This window comes from Cetorhinus maximus, chromosome 3 (genome assembly GCF_964194155.1).
Source record: "Cetorhinus maximus chromosome 3, sCetMax3.hap1.1, whole genome shotgun sequence".
NCBI classification, from domain to species: domain Eukaryota; kingdom Metazoa; phylum Chordata; class Chondrichthyes; order Lamniformes; family Cetorhinidae; genus Cetorhinus; species Cetorhinus maximus.
Genome location: NC_135881.1, coordinates 104,591,225 through 104,613,418, shown reverse-complemented (window position 1 = coordinate 104,613,418; position 22,194 = coordinate 104,591,225). Strand labels below are relative to the sequence as shown.

The window sequence follows — 22,194 nt, the reverse complement described above, 5'->3', positions numbered from 1 at the left end:
TCATTTTCAATAATAAATGGGACACCATTGATTTTGGTAGGTGGTCGGCCTCCTTTTTTGTCGACCCTGCGTGCAGAATGGGACTTTTAAAATTTATTGTATTCTTGAAAGATGCTGAATTGGCAGACCCTTGAAACCTTCAAAGGGTTCATAAATTCCCAGTTGAGAACCCCTAAACTTAGATAAACAATTACTGCATTCTACAAAAGATTTTGATATGGTATAGATTTATTTAAAGAAAGAAATGTTACATTTAACATTTTATGGAAAAGAACCATCATGAAAGACTAAAGTCTGGCAACTATAATTTTACTCTTGAAATGAGTATAAAATTACGTCATTCTGCATCTACCTTGACCACCACCCCGCCTCCCCCCCGCCCCCCCCCGGGACAGTTCAATTTTAAACAAGTCAATATTTCATCATCCCAAATACTGCATTCAGGCCCCTCCTGCATTACTATAATCAAGGCTCGATTCAGCTATTCCAATGCTACCCTGGCTGGTCTCTCATCTTCCAGTCTCTAAGCTTCAGCTCTTTCAAAACTCTGTCACTGGTATTCTAGCTTTGACCAAACTCCGCTCACTGACCTACATTGGCTCTCAGTCCAGAAATGTCTCAAATTTAAAATTCTCATCCTTGTGACCAAATCTCCTCACAGCCTCTCACCTCCCTATCCCAAACTTTCTCCAGCCGTACAACCCTCTGAGAACTCTGCATACCAACAATTCTGGCTCTGGTGCATTCCCAATTTCCTTCATCCCAGCATTGGTGACCAAACATTCAGCTGTAAAGTACCCATCTAGAGTTTCTTCTCTAAACCCCTTCATCTGTCTCTCCTCCCAGATGCTCCTTAGATCTCCTTAAACCTGTCCCTCTCTATCTCTGTTCTGTAAAACCTACTGCTTTGACTGTGTTTTTGGTTACTTGTCCTAATATCTCTTTACGTTGGCTGTGTGTCAAATTTTGTTTGACAACACATCTGTGAATCACCTTGGGATGTTCTACCTTGTTAAAGATGCTGTATAAATACAAGTTATTGCTGTAAGGACCTGTTTTATAATTAATAAAATGGAGAAACAGTGGTGTATGCCGTTCAGTCCATGAAAATTAGAATGAGCAATGTTCAATTGTTCTCTATTGTACATTTATGGGGGTTGGAAATTAAACACAAATTTGCATTTTATTTGTTTAGTAATTTTTCATTTGTTCATGGGATGTAGGCATCGCTGGCTAGGCCAGCATTAATTGCCCATCCCTAATTACCCTCGTTCAGAGGGCATTTAAGAGTCAACCACATTGCTGTGGGTCTGGAGTCACATGTAGACCAGACCAGGTAAGGATGGCAGATTTCCTTCCCTAAAGGACATTAGTAAACCAGATGGGTGTTTATAACATCACATTGCTACTCTTTAGCCTGAACTTTTCAGTCGGCGTATGGGGGCGGGCCCGACACGCCGGTGCGTAAAATGACGTGCAATGATTTCATCACGATATTTTGCTCAGCCGGTTCATGCCAGAGTGGGCTGCACACCCGCCGAAAACTGATAGGCCTATTAAGACCATTAACAAATTAATTAGTGTCATTGTTAACGTTGCCGTCCAAACTTAACGTTGTCGGGCAGGTGAAAAGGCCAAGCGGCATTTACGTTTCTTAGGAAACCTCATCCATGAGGTCATTTATGTCACCGCGCATCATTCAGATCTTCAGTTCTGCTGCCACGCAGCGGAGTAGGCAGCATGCCCGCTGAACTGTCAAAGGCCTATTAAGGCCATTTAAAAACTAATTAAAATTATTAACTGAGCTGCCCATCCAACCTTAAGGTTGGCGGGAGGGTGAAGAGCCCAGGCGGCCTTCGCATTTATCATGAAACCTCATCCACGGGCGGGATGAGGTTTCATGAAGGGTTTATAAATTAAATAATTTTTTTAATTAAAGTTCATGTGACACTGTCGCATGAGAGGACATGTCTTAAATTTTTTTTCTCTTTATTAAAATTTTTGAAAATTAAACTAATCTCCGAGGCAGTTCTGTGCCTCGGAGAATTCTGTGCTCTCGCAAAAGAGCGCAGGCCCTGACTCAGCCTACTCCCCCCGCCTGCTGAGCGCTTCCAGGTGCGCGTCACGCTGGGCAGGTCTTAATTGGCCCACCCACACAAAATGGCAGTGCGCAGCCGATCGCGGGCGGCTGTGCGCCCAATCACGTCCTCTTCCGCTCAGCCCCCGCCCCCCCCGACAGGGAGAAAATTCTCCCCATTAACTCTGTTTCGCTCTCCACAGATGCTGCCAGACCTGCTGAGTTTTTCCGGCAGTTTTTTTTTTATTCCAGCATCCGCAGTATTTTGCTTTCATCTGGGTTTTTATGACAATCGGCAATGGTTTTGCGGTCATCAGACTTTGAACTCAAATTTCACCATCTGCATTACCATGGGTCTCTGGCATACTGGTCCAGTGACAATACTACTATGCCACCACCTCCCCCAGTGTAGAAACACAATGTCATTATGTAGCTATTCTATCAAAGGTGCAATTGACAATAATTAGTTAAATATGTATTATAGAATGAAATTCAACAATTTGTTAGGACAGTGATAAAATAAAATTCAGACCACAATCCCTCAATTGAATCCAACATAGGTTTTAACAGAAACTTTATCTGGGAGGTAAAAAAGGTGCCAAGTGCGAGGGGATACATCAATGACTCTGTTTATCCAACCATGTAAAATGTTAATTCGTTTCTTTTGGGTCTTATGCATATAATGTATTTAATCCATACATAAATATATTTTATATATATAAAAAATGTATATCAACTTGTATTTATATTACTTTATCAAAGAAAAATATCCTAAGGCACTCCATAGAGGTGTAATCAGACAACAGACATAAAAGCCAGTGTGGCTTCTCCACTCAGGACCAGTGAAAAATGTCAAGGCCCAATGATGTAATTGGACCCTGATTAACATATTAGTGAATGAGAACCCCCAGCAGCTTTAGGCATCCAGCTTATCTGCCTCTCCAGAAGCAGCCAATATAATTTGAAAGAGGGGGATCAGGCAGATTAGTAACCCAGGGCATTTTAACTGGCTACCTGACCAGTTTGTGTGTGTAAGTTTAAAAAGCTGTATAGGTTTAAAAGTGTCCCATATCACCCCTCCGTAACCTGAGGTACTCAGGCCAATTATAGCATCGCAATATTAGCCAGGCTGAAATCAGCTAATCAGAACAGACAAGGGGTTGAACATGGGATCCTCCTGGTCTGTATGGTTTACCTACTATGGGCTGATCCACTCCTCCAATTTTTTTTTTAATCTTCAGCTTCCGTACCAATTTATTTTGTAAACACACTGTATTCTTGCACAGTACAAAAGGGGAGGCACAAAATTACATTAGTCAAGCAACCACTTTGCAAACCACGAATTTGCTTTGTGAAGTAGTTGTTCTGGTGAGTTGCAACTCTAGTAAAACTTCAACATTTGAGATCTACAATACACAAAGAATCTGTTGCCAACTAAAATTATAATTAAAAACCAAATGTGATTATAAAATTGCCAGTTTTTATTCATGCTGTCTGCTATAACTTTATTTTAAATAAGACACCAGAACTATATACTGAAAAAAATACAAAACAAAAGCCACACTATGCATTATTTAAAGAAACATTGTGTGGAAACTCATAAATACCATTTAGCACGATGGCTAGAAATAACAGCAAAACTATGTACAAAATTTGAAACAAGTTTTTAAACAATGTGTTTGACAAACAAAATTTCCACAACTGGATGTAGGATACACTTAGACCAATAATGTTTTAAATTTACATTTCTTTTTAAAATGTTCAGCTAATGTCCAACCTATTTGGTTTAAAACCTTTATAAAGATCATAATCAAAACTGATTTGCAACAGTGTTTGGTAAAAATTAATATCTAGTTTCTCAGGTGAAAGATTAAGTTAAAGGGATTTTGGACCAAAGTGTCCCCCAGTTAAGTTCTCTCTCATAGATATTCACCTTATGTCACTTGTACCGACTTACAGTGGTAAAATCTAACACCAGGTGCAAACTTTACTTCTGTAGTTGAATGCCGAGTCCTGGGTTCTTGTTCCGTAAAATAACAGGCAAGTTTTTTTTTTATCCTTTCCAGTGTAACACTTTTCAAATGATAGGAATCATTTATCGAATTGAATCCTAAAAAGATAACCAGCCATGCTGAACCTTAGTCCATCATTTTTCTGTACCAAAGTACATGTTAGTTAAATAAATACAGTTTAAAAACTTTTTTTTTTAAAAAGAAACGCTACTTTACAGTAGCCACAGAAAATTGTGCAAATAACGGTTAAAACATAAAAGTTGGGGTCAAGACGAGAAACTAAAAATTAATTTTATTTCATCTTTGTAACACCATTTTACTTTGTATATCTTCCAATTCCAAAGTTCACATACAGAAAAGGGAACATATCTAATACTAGAACCTGAAGAGTCTGGCTATGTAACTTAAACGTTTGATCATTGCGATTTCTTCACAACATGGAATGTTTCTTAGATACAGCCCAGTTTTCAACACTACTGTATTTGTAACAGTTTAACAGTCTTCAACACCGGAAACATTTTTTTCTTAAATTCTGAAATGTCACAAAACGCTGATACGTTTCAAAACAATGGTTTATGTAAATTTTTGACCAAACATCCACGAAAACAATTGATGTCAGACATCACAGTAATGCTGGTTCTTCAATATTCACGCTCGTCCAGGTCTCCCCCGGATCAGAATGCACTTTTAGTTAAAGAAAGTGGAATGTAATGAGGAAAGGTTAATGTAGAAAACGGAAAGGCAAGAGAGTGATGCTTACCCTAAACTCCCCCTTAGCTTGTTCAGCCACAAACTCGTTAAAATCCGATGTGGATATACATTCCAAATTACCTGAGTTTAGACTTCAACTGAAGTACCTGAAGCTAGGCCATAGGGTGGGCACTGTGCAACTGTTGTGGCCATTTTTCTTTTTTGCATTGTATGTGTTACAGAATTTATAAACTTAAACAACCTGGATTGTTTGTAAACAATATTTTTTTCTCCATTGGATATAACGCAACACAACATCTATTTTTTCTATCTTTTAGACAGGCATATTTTATATATAGAGCTTATTTTTACTGTAGGAGATGGAACAGAACACAGGACAACAGTACTAATCCATCCAAACATACCATGTAATGCATAGTCTGCACTTTTAAACACTCAAGCACGTCTTTTGCAAGCATCACTGCTTCTCACAAACATTTCCTAAAAAAAGGAATTCTATCCCTGCCAAGAACAGTGTAAGATATGCTAAAATTCTAAGAATCTTTGTTCAGAATGCAGGCGCTACTCCATGCAGACGATCAGATATATAGACTACCCCTACACAAGGGCAGAGGCCTGCTCCACCTTGGGGAGGGGCAGCAGTGGGAGGTGCAGGGGCTAGATTATCACAAAGTTCTGAGCGGAGGAGAATTCTTCAGTTTGAGACTCGTGGAGCTGTTGCTGTGGACGTGATGTCTGCTGCACCAAGGCCTCACAGTCCCTTGTGCTGGTGTCATCTGACAAAGGTGAGAATGAGACCTGAGATGGAAGCTGCTCAGCAGTCACAGTGTTGGATGCTATGATAGGACTGAGGCCAGAGATTGATGAGTTCTTGAGCAACAGGTCAGAGGTGGAAAACAGAGGTCGGCTGACGATACTTACAGGAAAGAAAGCTGACCCTTTAGGAATGAAGTTCACTTTGTTTCTGTCAGGACAGGAAAACAAAGGGACAGAGCTGGGAGGACGAGACCTAGGAGAGAACAGAATTATTAATTAACTCATAAAGGAGACATAATCTTCACGATGCCCCATCATAGACTTTTACTGCAGTTTCCAATATTCAGAGGAAAAATAGGGAAAATAAAAACAATTCCACAGGTATGACATTACTAAGAGATTGAAACACAACAAACAAGTGACACCACAGCAATTTCAACCAAATGACCAACAGTTTTGCTAAAAGAATTGGCATGATCAGATACAATGTTGATCATGTCCAATTAGAGGTTACAGAAAGGAAACTGGCATGAACATATAATCTAAAGAATCCACATTCAAAGAAACAGATTAATTTGTCAATTCAAGATTTCATAAAATAGAAAATCAAGTATATTTGAATTATTTCTACACGGAATAGACAAAAGGGATAAAAAAATCATACCATTGAAGAAAGTCATGCAAGTAGCAGCTAGCAGTGCTGCCCACCCCAAGGAATCGATGTAGTCTGTGTCATTTCTACATTAACAAACTTTTCTGCATAATAGTTTCTAAGGTTTGTAACATTGTTTTTTTAATGAAAAAGTTTTTTTAGTTTCAAGAATATAATTACATGTCAAAATGCAAACAAGCATCTTCAGCTTTTTTATGTAATAACTATTTCCACAATTCTGGCTTCATGAAAAATAGCAAAATTGATGTTTCAATGTTACTAGAGATCCTGGGAGCTCTTCAGTCCTTGCTTACTATTCATTCTATTATTTTTACATGTTAACAAACAGTATTTACCAATAGAAAACATTTCAAATAAAATTTCAGGTCAACTGCTGAGCTTAAATGGGGCTGCAGTATGGTGGACTACGAGAGAAATAACAAAGTAAAGAGAGTTCTGAAGAAGAGTCATATGGACTCAAAATGTTAACTCTTTGTCTTTCCACAGATGCTGTCAGACCTGCTGAGTTTTTCCAGCAATTTTTGTTTTTGTTTCAGATTTCCGGCATCTGCAGTATTTTGCTTTTACATTAAAGTAAAGAGACTGTTATGTTTTACTTTGGGGACGCAAGGTTGCATGCTTGCTTATCTGTTGGCAGGTGAGTCAATTACAATATACTGCAGATGCAGAGATCAATATGAAATGAAGCACATAATATTTATTTACACAAACAAAAGCACTAACATGGTGTGTGCTTCTCCAACCAGACCCTACTCTAGACTAACATTAACATGGTAGCCCACGCTACACAGCTATTGGGTCTTACAGTCACATGGTCAATCTGCTCACATTCTCTTAAAAGGTGTATTACACCTCAGATTACCACATCCCTCCCCCTTTACTTGAAAGTACATTTTACAGTATATTCACTATTTACAAGAATGAACTATTTACAAATTCAGTCTCTCAGGAGGCTTTTTCAAATGTGTCGACCGTCGTAGTTCTACAACTTCAGATGGTTTATCTGAGGCCTCCCTCTCAGGAGTTAATCGTCCACTAGGCTCCCCAGCAGTAACCTGTAAGTTTGCCTCTTTCACTCTCTCAGGTTCAACAGGTTCTTTCAAAGCAAGAGGAGTTCCTTCTACCTGTGGTGTAGACTCCAACAGGAATGCTTGATGCATCTTTTCTTGTGGATCTGTTTCCCATTTCCTAAGGTGATCTACATGTCTCCTGATTATCCAACCTTCAACTGATATATGGTAGGACAGGGGTTCTGTCACTGCACTGACTTCACCTGATAGCCATTTGGGACCATCTCCAAAGTTCTTTGCAAAAACTGCTTCTCCTACATTGAAGTTTCTTTCACAACTGTGGTAATCGTGTTCATTTTCCTGGGCCTCCTGACTTCTCTCTACCCTCCCCGCTAAATTTGGCCTTCTGAGGCTTAACTGTGTCCTGAGATGTCTCTTCATTAATACCTCAGCGGGGGCAATACCGGTTGTTGTATGTGGCTTAGTCCTATAGCTGAGCAGGAAACGTGATAACTTCGTTGCTATAGAGTCCCCTCTCTAGTTTTTTTCATTCTGACTTTAAAGGTCTGGACTGCCCGCTTGGCCAACCTATTAGATGGAGGGTGGTATGGCAAGGTCTTGACATGTGTTATACCGTTGAGAGTTATAAATCTTTGGAATTCCCTGCTAGTGAATGCCGTTCCACTATCAGACACTATTATATCTGGTAACCTGTATATCACAAAATTCTGACGCAATCTGTCTATGGTGGCGGCAGATGTGGGTGATCTCACTTCGTATACATCCATCCACTTCGAATGAGCATCTATGATAAGGAGGAACATTGTACCCAAAAAAGGCCCCACGTAGTCAACGTGGAGGTGGACCTATGGCCTTCTGGGCCATTCCCAGGGATGCAGTGGAGCAGAGGATGGCAATTTCTATAGCTGTTGGCAGTGTATGCAGCTCGTGACCATGTTTTTGATTTCAGTGTCCATCCCTGGCCACCATAAATAGCTGCGTGCCAACATTTTCATTCTGGAAATGCCAGGGTGAGCGCTATGCAATTCAATCAATAATGGTTGTCTTCCTCTGGGAGGCACAATGACTCTCACTCCCCACAATAAGATGCCATCTTGGCAGGTGAGCTCGTATCTCCTGTTAAAATAGGGCTTCATTTGGTTTGACTTTGGCTCATTAGACCACCCCTGCAGGACTTGTTCCCTGACGTGAGACAAAACTGGATCGCGGTTGGTCCATTCTGTGATCTGTTTGGCATTCACTGGTGATGAATCCAGAAAGTTTAATAACAAGACAAGTTCGTGAGGGATGGGGAGATGGGGACATTCACACTGCTATCCTTTAGAGGCAATTGGCTCAGCACGTCGGCATTGGCAATCTGGCTTCTCGGCCGGTGGATAAAAGTATATTCATAAGCAGCTAGAATCAGTGCCCACCTTTGGATGTGTGCTGAGGCGATTGGGGGTACTGCCTTGTCTTCCCCAAATAAACCTAGTAGTGGCTTGTGATCGGATATGATGGTGAAGTGGCGACCATAGATGTATTGGTGGAATTTCTTAACACCAAATACAATGGATAAGATTTCTTTCTCTATTTGTGAGTATCTTCGTTCTGCCTTACTGAGTGTTCTTGAAGTGTAGCCAATGGGCCATTCAGGGCAATCCGCCATCCAGTGGGAGAGTACTGTTCCTACTCCGTAAGGGGATGCAGTGCATGTTAAAATCAATTCTTTGGGTCGAAATGTACCAGCAGGGCTGATGAACGTAGTAACTGGGGAGGTGGTGGCGTAGCAGTATTGTCACTGGACTGGTAATCTAGAGATCCAGGGTAATGCTCTGGGGACCTGAGTTCGAATCCCACCATGGCAGATAGTGGAATTTGAATTCAATAAAAAAAAATCTTGAATTAAAAGCCTGATGACCATGAAACCATTGCTGATTGTCATAAAAACCCATCTGGTTTACTAATATCCTTTAGGGAAGGAAATCTGCTGTCCTTACCTAGTCTGGCCTACATGTGATTCCAGACCCACAGCAATGTAGTTGACTCTTAAATACCCCTTGAACAGGGCAATTAGGGATGGGCAATAAATGCTGGCCTAGTCAGTGATGCCCACATCCCATGGACGAATTTTTAAAAAACTGCTTTACTGCCATAAAATTCTTGTTGTGGGACTTGCCAAGTCCACCTGTAGTTTTTCTTGAGTAACCCATATAATGGAGCCAGTACTGTCGACAAATTTGGGAGAAAACAGCCATAATAGTTAACCATTCCCAAGAAGGACTTGAGTTCTGTGGTATTTTTCAGGGCTGGTGCCTCACAAATAGCTCTCACCTTGTCTTCCACTGGGTGAAGGCCCTGCGAGTCGACTATGACCCAGGTAAACCACTTTTGCTTGGAAGATACATTTTTCCCTTTTCAAACATACTCCGGTTTGTGAGAAACGCTTCAATGCCTCTTCCAGGTTAGCCAGGTGTTCTTCATCAGTTAGTCCTGTTACTAGGACATCATCGAGATAAACCACCACATGGGGCAAACTTGGAGCAAATTTTCCATAGTCTGTTGGAAAATGGCACAAGCCGATGAGACTCCGAAGGGTAACCTGGTAGACTGGTATAACCCCGTGTGTGTTGATAGTCACAAAATCCCAAGAGGCCTTTTCTAGCTCGACTTGCTGGGAAGTGTGGCTCATGTCGAGTTTCTTTTATGCGGGTAACCCCAGCCAGCTTGAAGTACAATTCATCAATTTTCGGTATAGGATGCCTATCAAGTCTGGCTACTTTGTTAATGGTCAACTTGTAGTCCCTGCATATTCACACACTCTGGTCAGGCTTTAGTACTGGAACTACGGGTGCTGCCCATTCAGAAAATTGTACAGGTTGTAAGACTCCCAACCTTGCCAGCCTGTCTAATTCGATATCCACTTTTTCTCGTAATGCATAGGGTACTGGCCTCGCCTTCAAACATCTGGGGGTTGCTCCGGGATCCATGTGGACTTTAGCTTGAACACAGGGGCATATTTCTGTAATAATTCTTACAGATCTTTCATTCTGAGTTGAAAAATCTCAGTCCACTCCAACTTTATTTCCTTAAACCAGTTCCCATCAAGTAGAGTTGGACTCTCCCCTGCTATCAGGGGTAGGTTAGTAGACTGGCTTCCATATTGTATAGGGACCTTGCATATACCCTTTACCCATATGTTTTCACCAGTGTATGTCTTTAGTGTGGCATCTGAGTTTTCCAGCAGTAGTGAGTGGTCCCCTCCATTCAGGCACTTAAACGTGTGTTCCCCTATGACTGTCATGGATGTGCCTGTATCTACCTCCATTCAAATGGCTTTTCTCTTGACTTCTACTGTCACGTAGATTGGCTCTGTTTTACCCATTTTTAAGTTGTATAACAAGTAAATATCTGACTCTGTTTCTTCTGGCTCCTCCATTACATAAATTTCATGACTTCTGCCTTTTTGTTTGAAATTTGGCCTCAATCTTTCTTTACAATATCGCATAACGTGCTCATTGCGATGGCAGTAAAAACACTCGGTTCTTTTAAATTGTTATTTGTTTGTAGGTTGCCTGGTTCTAAACCTGCTATTATTAATGTGGTTTTTATCCGTTAAGCCATTGCTTTTTGCTGGTCTGTTAATGGCAGCTGTTTCCCGCCTTTCCATGGAGCCCTGTGCTTCCGCGCCATTTCTAGCCGGTGCCTCCTTCCCGATGCGAAGAATAGCGCCATTTTGTGCTCCTTGATTTCTTCTGAATATCTGACTGTGCTCTCCATTGCGAGTGTCAACTCCAGCGCCTTGCTGAAGTCTAAATTTGTTTCTGACAACGACCTTTCTTGAATGGCAATTTGTTAATCCCACACACTAATCGGTGTCTTAACATGTCATTAATCGACATCCTGAACTCACAGTGCTCTGTCAATTGGTTGAAGGCTGCTACGTAACAAGTGACTGTTGATCCAGGGGTGCGACACCTCAAATTGAATTTAAAACGCTGCGTTGTTACCGAGGGTTTCGACTGGAAGTGGCCTTTTACTAGATTCACCAACTCAAAGTTCTTGGAATCTGGGGCGTTGGGTGCCGATAGACTACAAATAAGCGTATGTTTTACTGCCACATGTCGATAAGAGGACTGCCTGTCTCCTACTCCCCCAATATGTCGTTGGCCAAAAAGAAAAACGCAAGGCATTCAATATAATATGACCAGCCATCAGTAGTCTGATGAAACGATTCAATGCAGATAAATTGTGGCACACTGGAGGACGATAGTTTCGACGACTATGGTGAGGGCTTACAATTGTAACGTACTTACAATTGACCTGCAAGGCACGGCTAATTCACTACAGTTGAGCTTTTGCAGTTTTCCTCGGTGCCGTCGACTGGTTATGCTTTGCCTTGTCCCCAGTTACGTTCTACCTTGGGGTCGTTTTGCTCGTGAACCGGTTGCACGCTTATCTATTGGCAGGTGAGTCGATTACAATATACTGCAGATGCAGAGACCAATATGAAATGAAGCACATGCTATTTATTTACACAAACAGAGCACTATCATGATGTGTACTTCACCAACCAGACCTTACTCTAGACTAACATTAACATGGTAGCCCATGCTACGTGACGCTTACCGTCACGTGGTCAAACTGCTCACATTCTCTTAAAGGTGTATTACACCTCAGGTTACCACAAAGAGCTACTTTCAATTTTTTTCTGCATTACATCTGATGTTTTGCCTTCATGATTGCAGGAAATGACAATTCTTAACACTTCCACAAGAATTGGAAAGCCTTTAATGAGCAAAAACAAGATGCTGCAACTCTTCATATTCTCACCATCGTTGTTGTTGCTATACTCTTCATCAGAAAGCACACAATCTTCCTGCTCACAATGACCTTTCCGATTTAAGAACATAAGAAATAGGAGCAGGAGTAGGTCATTTGGCTCCTGAGCCTGCTCTGCCATTCAATAAGATCATGGCCTCAACTCCACTTTCCTGCCAGCTACCCGTAACTCTCGACTCCCTTATAGATCAAAATTTGTCTAACTCAACCTTGAATATATTCAATGACCCAGTCTCCACTGCTCTAGAGAATTCCAAAGATTAACGGCCCTCAGAGAGAAACTCCTCATCTCCATCTTAATTGGGAGGTCATTTTACACGTGCACACTAATTACCAACATTGTGGTGTCATATCACTCCAAGCCACATTGTTCCCACCAACGATTCTATGACAAGTCATTTTTGCAATGGTCTTAAAAGAGGGAACAAAGACATAGATTATACAAAAATTATAAACTCTTGATACTAAACAGTAAAGCAAGTTTTTGAGTTATTTGTTTGAAATGGAAGTTACCTGATACTATTATATGTACAGGTATTATATGTCAAAGAATCACTTCACCTCTGCTGAATTGAATACTTAAGGCCCAGTAGAAGTACTGAAATTCTGTTCACCAAACACTGAATAAAGGTCCTTGTCTGGATTCAAGCAATTCCACAGTAAAGAGGCTGCAATTTTTCCTCTTCATTAGTGTTCAAAGATGAAAGCAAGAAACAATGTAGGCATCACAGCCAGAGTTCTAATTAAAGAGAAATTTATATTTCTAATTGATTTCAATAAAACTAGAGCAGGATTTCCTATTAAACTGTATGTCATGTAAAAGGCACAGAAATGCAATGATGGGATTAGTATTATCTTGCTAATACCACCAGAAGTCCCTAAGGTGCATTCACCCATTGATGACAATCTACTGCATCAGCAGGAAATGCACTGGGTCACAAGCAATGTGGAGAAATCAAGCTAATTTTTGCATCACATTCTGGGTATGCTCATCTCACCAATGGCATTATAACACATCAGGTTATAGGCTTCTCTTTGACTAATAATCTAAACCCAGTGAATGTAAAACAATCGTGCCAGAATGGTTTTTACAATGTTAAATGTACTTTACACTGAAATTAATTTATCACACTTGGCAACATTCTTTGGAGTGAACACCAGGGATTTTATTTCTGACATTTTCCTGTTGGATCCAGGTGTTTTCCTGAATCCTGATTTTCCAACCCATCAGATGTAATTTGCAGACTTCCTGATTGAAGCGCTTGAGCACCATTTGCAATCAGCCTTCTATCTTGTGATCCCCTTCTGTTTTACTTCATCGAGCCATGAGATTGGGTCAAAAAAAAAAACCCATAAGGAAACAAATCTTGCTGAAGTCAGAGTTTAAGGAAAAGCAGGGTTTATGTTTTCTGATACTTAAACTACAAAGAGTTTCCTTAAGGCATCTACTAGCTGGCCTTGCAGTCTGCACATTTTGCATCACTTGGGGTTAATAATACCCTAAGCGGTCACTTTGACTGATCTGGAAGCCTAATGTAAATTGAATGCCAATTACCTTGTTCCATTTCTTTAAAAAAAATATTAAGGAGTCTCTTCTCATCAGACAACACAGTTGGCCACTGAGGGAAATGGGCAAATCAGCACATGGAATATATTCTGAAGTATGTATTTTTAAAAAAAGGATTTAATACCATAGCTTCAAAATACAGACTCCTTTAATTAGATCACTGCTCATAAATTTGTACACAAAACCAAATATTCTGATTTGGACAAACATCTCTTTTGTCATTCCGAGGCTACTTGAGGTCAAACAGCAAAGGCAAAAAACAGTACTAATGAAAGTGGATTTATTGTACTCAAAATATCTAATTGGGTGATTTCTTTTTTGAAAGGAAAATCTTCCCAGCATAAGAGTGACAAGAAATTAGATCAAAGTACATTTTGCTCTGATGTCAAACCTTCAGTATTATATAAGGGATTGTCTAATGTTGCATTTTGTCATGAATTTGCAATATGTTAAAAATAATTTTATATAAAATATTCTGTGAGAACTCTCAAACCAGTACTGCACTCTTTCACAAAACTACTGTCTTTGAGCCCTGAAGTCCAGTTCTTTAAAGGACCCAAGACAGCTTTATGCAGTTAACTTCTCTGATATTTAATCTTTGATAAGCCCAACATTCCTCTAGGTAAACACAAGGAAGTCTGGGTCCCTTTGGCTCCTGCTCTCCCACCACAAACTCTGCTCACTCATGTGAACTCGAACCCATCCCCAACATAAAGCTAAATCAAACTATTTGCAACCTCGGCAGCTTGACGCTTGAATTGCTTTTTTGACGCCAAATTCTATCCATTACAAAGGCCACCTAGATTCAACCTGCAACATCACCCATCTCTGTTACTACCTCTGTCTATCCACTGCTAAAGCTGTCATGAATGGATTTGCCACCTCCAGACCCGAGTATTCCGGTGCCATTTTCCTGGCCTCTGATCCATCACCTTCCATAAACTCTAGCTTGTCCAAAACTTTGCTGCCCATATGCCATCCCATACTAAGTATCCCTTGCCTATCATTGTTCTTCTCACTAGCCTTAAATTTGAGATGCTGGGAGACAATATAAGAATCTTGTCTTTGTCCCCCACCCTATTGCAGTGAAGGCTAATAATCCGGAAACACCAGTTCAAATCCCATCATGGTAGTTGAGGAATTAAAATTAAATTAATTAAATAAATGCATAAAACTACTGGATCGACATTAAAACCCAAATTATTCACTCATGCACTTTAGAGAAGGAACGAGCTCTTGTGACCTGGTCTGGTTACATGCAACTCCAGACTTGCAGCAAAGTCTCTGAGGTGCCTCTGAAAGGGCCTGTTAAGCCACTTGTATGAAAACTGCTATGAAAATCTATAATCAACACAGGTAGTGGCAGCTCACCATTACTTTCTCAAGGGCCCTTAGGATAGGCATTAAAATGCTGGCCCACATTCCATGAATAAACAACAAAAAAAAAGTGTTTCACAATCTTTAATATATATTTCTTTGCCTCACAATCATTTTCTTTTTTCATGCATGAATGGGAAGAGCCTTGAAACGTTCCTTTATATATACTTGACGACACTATATAAATGCATGTTGTTATAATTTTGATCCATTCCTTTACTCAGGCTGAATTTATTAACCTTAGTACGAACTGGATCAAAACAGTAATTGCACAAGGAATATTCTTCAAATGAAAATCATATCTCAAGTATCTTTATTTAGTAAACCTATACCTCAATTCTCCATTTCTGCTATCATTCTTTCCATTGCACTATTTATTTTTCCCTTAATTTTGTGTATTTTTTATAAATCACTTTTCTTTCATTCATTTTATTAATCTTATTGAATTACCATCTGTCTTTTGCTTTTAGATTAACTGAATTCTCTCTTGTCCTCTACTGCACACATATGTATATAAATAATTCATCTTCATTAGTAAATAATGTGATATATAAATTAATATGCTTTTATAACTTTTGCAAAGAATGCCATAGGGCAAATTTTAATTACACTTCAATGCTGCAACCACAAAATGTGTACCACAGGGCTAAAGAGTTACCAAGTTGTAAATCAGTGCTATAATTTCTGGGGTAATTTATTTATTATTCCTCTTACAGAAATTAACATTTATATGATAAAACATATGCAGTATATAGTACTATAATTTTCTAAATCTTGAAATACTTGTACCATAGAAGTATATGGCTCTTATAGGAGGCCAATCAGTTCACTGTAATGGCATCAAATCTTTGCTAAAGCAATCCAAAATGAATCCTCAACCCCCTGCTCTCTCCCTGTTACCCTGCATTTTCCTGTTTCAACTATTTATCCAACTTTTTCTCAAAAGAAGTACAATTGTTTTTGTTCCAGCTTTTCCTCCAATATCCATTGTGGAGAGAAATTTCTCTAAATCTTTCCACTCCGTTTCAATGTCAATTTTAAATTTGTGAAAGCTAATCATTAATTGTTCAACCAAAGGATGAGATGTAAAACCGAGGGCCAATCTGCCAGTTCAGGCGGATGCAAAAGATCCCACGGCACTATTTCGAAGGAGAGCAGGGGAGTTATCCCTAGTCTCTGCACAATATCTATTCCTCAATCAATATCACAAAAAGAGATTATCTTGCCATGATTACATTGTTAATCACATTCATAATAAATAGTCAGCAGAATATGAAGTCTGTTTTGCTGGCACAACCAAAGTTGAAGCAGAAGGAAATAGTCATTTTCTAATGGCCCTAACAAGAACTATCATAATTTAAAGAACTTCAATTAAAATCTCCTTCATCTTCTCCGCTCCAGTTGAAATAGTACCAGTATCTCAGATAGCAAACACTATTACAATGAATATAAAGGGGTTGAAATTAACCATCACTCCTACCCACCACATACATGCCTTGCCACCATTTTTACGGTGGTGGGTTGCAAGGCATACATGCACCCTGTCTTGGGAGGTAGAAAACGCCATTACAATATTTAAATCAGATTGCCACAGTGCATTTGGGAACCTGATCTAAATTTAACACTGGTTAGTTTGCATTTCCAGACAAGAAAAGCTGACAGCTAAATGGAGACGTTAAATCAAGAGCGTTTTTTTTCTCGTTTTTATTGATTCTTTCACGGGATATGGACATCACTGGCTAGGCCAGCATTTATTGCTCATCCTTATATATCCTTGAGACGGTGGCAGTTAGCCACCTTGAACCGCTGCAGTTCCTGTGGTGTAGGTACACTTACAGTGCTATTAGGAAGGGAGTTCCAGGATTTGACCCAGTGACAGTGAAGGATTGGCAATATAGTTCCAAGTCAGGATGGTGAGTGGCTTGGAAAGGAACTTGGTGGTGGTGGTGTTCCCAGGCATCTGCTGTCTTTGTCTTTCTATGTCACAGGTCACAGGTTTGGAAGGTGCTGTCTAAGGAGCCTTGGTAAGTTGCTGCAGTGTATCTTGTAGATGGTGCACACTGTTGCCACTGTGCATCAGTGGTGGAGAGAGTGAATGTTAATGTGGTGAATGGGGTTCCAATCAAGCAGGCTGCTTTGTCCTGGATGGTGTCACGCTTCTTGAGTGTTGTTGGATCTTCACTCATCCAGGCAAGTGGAGAGGGTTCCATCACGCTTCTGACTTGTGCCTATATATGGTGGACTGGCTTCGGGGAGTCAGGTGGTGAGTTATTCACTGCAGAATTCGCAGTCTCTGACCTCCTCTTGTAGCCACAGTATTTATATGGCTAGTCCAGTCCAGTTTCTGGTTAATAGTAACCCTCAGAATATTGATAATGTGGGGTTCAGCGATGGTAATGCCATTGAATGTCAAAGGAAGATGGTTAGATTCCCTCTTGTTGGAAATGGTCATTGCCTGGTACTTACGTAGCACATACGTTACTTGGCACTGATCAGCCAAGCCTATATGTTGTCAAGGTCTTGCTGCATATGAACACAGACTGCTTCAGTATCTGAAGAGTCACGAATGGTTATGAACACCGTGCAATCATCAGCGAACATATCCACTTCTGAACTTACGATGGAGGGAAGGTCATTGACGAAGCAACTGAAGATGGTTGGGCCTCGGACACTACCCTGAGGAACTCCTACAGTGATGTCTCAGGACCGAGATGATTGACCTCCAACAACCACAAACATTTTCCTTTGTGCTAGGTATGACTCCAACCAGTGGAGAATTTTTCTCTCTGATTCCCATTGACCACAGTTTTGCTCAGGCTCATTAATGCCACATTCGGTCAAATGCTGCCTTGATGGCAAGGGCATTCTAACCTCACCTCTGGAGTTCACCTCATTTATCCATGTTTGGTTGAATGCTCTAATGGGGTCAGGAGCTGAGTGGTTCAGGTGGAACTCAAACTTTGATTCAGTGCGCAGGTTATTGCAGAGTTAAGTGCCGCTTGATAGCACTGTTGATGGCACCTTTCATCACTTTGCTGATGTTCAAGAGTAGACTGATGGAGCAGTAATTGGCCGGGTTGGAGTTATCCTGCTTTTTCTGGACAGGACACACCTGGACAATTTTCCACTTTGCCGCATAGATACCAGTGTTGTAGCTGCACTGAAACAGCTTGGCTAGGGGCGTGGCTAGATTTGGAGCACAAGTCTTCAGTACTATTGCCAGAAAGTGGTCAGGGCCCATAGCCTTTGCAGTAGCTAGTGCCTTCAGCCGTTTGTTGATATCACGTGGAGTGAATTGAATTGGCATCTGTGATGCTGGGGACCTCAGGAGGCTGCTGAGATGGGTCATCCACTCTGCTAAAGATGGTTGCAAATGCCTCAGTCTTGTCCTTTGCATTGAGTTGCATTGATTTGTGGAGCACTTCTCCCCTAGTGAGTTCTTTAATTGTCCATCACCATTCATGATTTTATAGTGCTCTTCCTGGGTTAAGATGAACAGGAGATCCCCAACCCCCTCAAACAAATCTGTTTCTCCTCACTGCCATGATCCAGGTCCTCCCCCACCCCGCCAGTTAGCCATGATCTTTTCTGGCTGCTCTTTCTGCGGCCTTCTGTCACTGGCTTTTTTGCCCGGCTGCCACCAGCCTCTCAAATGGCTGACTAACAGGAAGGAAATGCAATTTTAAAAAATTGATAATGAGGTCCTATAGTTAAACTCATCAAGACTTCTGTATCCACATAGTGACCCCAGACCCCACCCCACCTCCCTACAAGTTGGGGCTGAATCCAGCTATTCACCTAGGTTATATTTGTAAAAGAAAATCATTGCAGAAAACTGAAGAATAATAACCAATAGCAATTTACTACATATAGTTATTAAATATTAAGAAGTACATTTCCTTTTTCTCTAGGTTTTATATTGTTCTTCCTCCCGGAGAGGGAGCAGAATATTCTGCAAGGGAAAGGGAGTAAGCCAGAAGTTGTGGTGCACGTTGCCACCATCGACAGAGAGGGCAGGCATCAAGATCTTACCATCAGATTTTCAGGAGCTGGTGAGGGGGGGTTGGGGGGTGCAGAGTTATAAAGTAGGATTTCAAATATAGTAATCTCTGGATTACTCCTAGTGCCATGTGTTAGCATGAGTAGAAATGGGAAGGTAGCAAGGATCAATGCATGGCTTGAAGCATGGTGCAGGAGGAAGGGCTTCAGGTTTTTGGGGCACTGGAACCAGTTCTGGGGCAGGAGCATCTATTCAACAGGGACAGGTTGCACCTGAACACGACTGGCACCAATGTCCTTGTGGGGAGGTTCACTAGTGTGATTGGGGAGGGTTTATACTAAATTCGCAGGTAGATGGGAATCAGAATTTAGAAGTAGAAAAGAGAAACAAGATACATAAAGTTCAAATATTAGGCAGTGCTAGAGGAGGGAAGACTGCACTAAGAGGAAATAGTAAGTTAATAGGCAGGTTCAGAGTAAGGGAGAAAGTGATGAAATCTAAATTAGGGTTAGTGTGCATGTGTGCGAATGCAGGGAGTGTGGTAAATAAAATTGACAAGTTTATAATGATCCTTGGCCAGACCCTGGATGTGGGGGGAGATCCAATTAAGGACCAATAACTTTTTGTTTAAAGTAGACAAAGTTTGAGATTCAAGACCCTTACTAAGTGAATAAAGCCATGAGTTTCCACGGGCTTTAAACAAACAAAAATAAACTTTACTATACAAGGTCAGAAAGATAAAACAATTTACAACATCTATCTTATACTCTAAAATTCAGGGTAAGCATGAAGTACATGTGAATTAACAGGCAAACTTTGGTCAGAGACACCACACTACACAACAGATGACAGATGCGACCAAAACAGATCCTGTGGATTTCTCAGCAACCCACCCAGACGTTTGTAACATTGTGGGCCAAACAAGCTCACTGAAATTTTGTCTTTCTCACGAGTTTTTCCAATCTCCACAGTTGAAGATCTCACTTTGGAATTCTCTTCAAAGGTTACTCCCATTTGGACAGCTTCAACGACGACCCACCTTGCAGGATTTCAACCTTGCCTTCCGAGGTTCTTTTCCCTGGATCTCTGAGCCCACTCAAATCTGACCTTCTAAGCATGATTTCAAATTTTTAGCCGTGTCAAGCAGAACACTGCAGCTGCAAAGGAGTACATTTGTCCCAGCGGCCCGCAGCATGGAGTCACCAAACTTTGGCTGCCTTCTCGGATCTTCAGGGGTCCTCACATGCCCACTTCGCTTAACGTCTGCTCTCTGCATTCTTGGATTCGGAGCCTATTTCTCTGCTCCTTTCATTAACTTCACTTAAGGGACGTATTTCTGTCCCCTGGCTTTAATTCCTTGCCTGGGACTGCCTTTTGCAATCTCTCCCTGTCCCTCTCCCCAGATTAAAGGACCTTCTCCCTGCCCCCCCCCCGGGACACACTCAGTATGTTCTTGTCAGGTCATCTGACCTGCCTCTTCATGCCATTTTCTCTTTTCCCTTCTATGCAGGAGTGCAGGGCCGGTCCCTGGCCTGAAGAACATTAAAAAAAACTGAACTGCGCATGTGAAGCCATTTCCCAGCCAGTGCATATGCAAGAGGCCCGAGGCTCATCGGGAACCGGAATTCCTGACCTACAAACTAAAGAATATGAGTTTAAGTTTCATCACAAGTTATAGGCTATAATAGAGAGCTGGCTCAAAGAAGCGCAGGCCTGGGTATTAAATATTCCTGGATACAAGATTTTCAGGAAAGGGGGAGGGGTGGTAGTATTGATTAAGGTTAACATTGTAGTGCTGGAGAGAGAGGATGTTTCAGAGGGATCAAGGACAGCATCTATTGGGCTAGAGCGAATTAACAAAAAGGAGCGATGACATTGCTTGGTAAAGTCTATAGACCACCAACTAGTGGGAAAGATGTAGCAGAACAAATTTGCAAGAAAATTATGGAGAGGTACAAGAATTATAGAGCAATTATAATGGGAGATTTCAATTATCCAAATATAAACTGGGATAATAGTAGTTTAAAGAGCAGAGATGGGCAAGAGTTCCTAGATTGTGTTCAGGAAAATTTCCGAACGCAGTATGTTTCCAGTCCAACAAGAAAGAAGGTACTGCTGGATCTGGTTCTTGTTCCATTTGGCCCACTTCATTCCCAAGTGTCAGTAGGGGAATATTTAGGGGATGGTGATCATTGTATAATAAGATTGTTGACTGTGGAAAAGGACAAGGAACAAGCCAGAGTAAGAAAAATTAACTGCAGGAAGTCAACTTCAATGAGGTGACAATGGATCTTTTATAGGCAGATAAATAATAAAAAGGTGATAAAAGGATAAGTGGGGCTGATTAGGGACCAAAACACATGGAGGCAGGAGCATGGCTGAGCTATTAAATAAATACTTTGTATCTACCTTTACCAAGGAGGAAGATGCTATGCAGGTCATGGTGAAAGAGGAGGTAATTCAGACACCTGCAGTTAAAATTGATAAGGAGGAGGTATTAGATTGGTGTCTGTACTTAAAAATTGATAAGGCACCAGGACCAGATGGGATGCAACCAAGGAAGTGAAAGTGGAAATTGTGGAGGCATTACCCATAATTTTGCAGTTTTCCTTAGACTCAGGGTGGCATCATAGGTTTGGAGAATTGCAGATGTTACACTCTCCTTCAAAAAAAGGTGTAAAGGTAAGCCCAGCAACTACAGACCACTCAGTTTAGCTAGGGTGATGGAAAAGCTTCTGGAAACGATAATTCGGGACAAAATTAATAGTTACTTGGAGAAATCTGGGCTAATTAAGGAAAGCCAGCATGGATTCTTAAGAGCAAATCACATTTAACTAACTTGCTGGAGTTGTTTGGTGAGGTCACCAGAGAAAGTTGATGAGGGTAATGCCGTTGATGTAGTGTTCATGGGCTTCCAGAAGACGCACAACAGACATGTGGGCAAAGTTATAGCTCATGGAATAAAAGGGACAGTAGCATCATGGTACAAAATTGGCCAAGTGACAGAAAACAGGAGCAATGTTTAATGGATGTTTTTTGAACTGGAGCAAAGTTTGTAGTGGAGTGCCCCAGGGGTTGGTGCTGGGACCCTGGCTCTTCATATTTATTAATAATCTAGACCTTGGTATACAGGGCATAATTTCAAATTTTATGGATGATATGAAACTTG

At 40.9% G+C, this 22,194-nt stretch overlaps 1 protein-coding gene across 2 annotated transcripts in view; it reads right to left on the bottom strand.

Moving 5' to 3' along the window:
• Positions 1 to 3,537: 3,537 nt before the first annotated feature.
• Positions 3,538 to 22,194, bottom strand: part of LOC144678835 (glucocorticoid-induced transcript 1 protein-like) — a 250,170-nt gene continuing 231,513 nt past the window's right edge. For both annotated transcript variants that reach the window (XM_078538793.1, XM_078538792.1), the window contains exon 8: positions 3,538 to 5,809. In XM_078538793.1, coding sequence (XP_078394919.1) covers positions 5,458 to 5,809 — 352 coding nt within the window. In that variant the 3' untranslated portion in view covers positions 3,538 to 5,457. The remainder of the gene's footprint in view (positions 5,810 to 22,194) is intronic.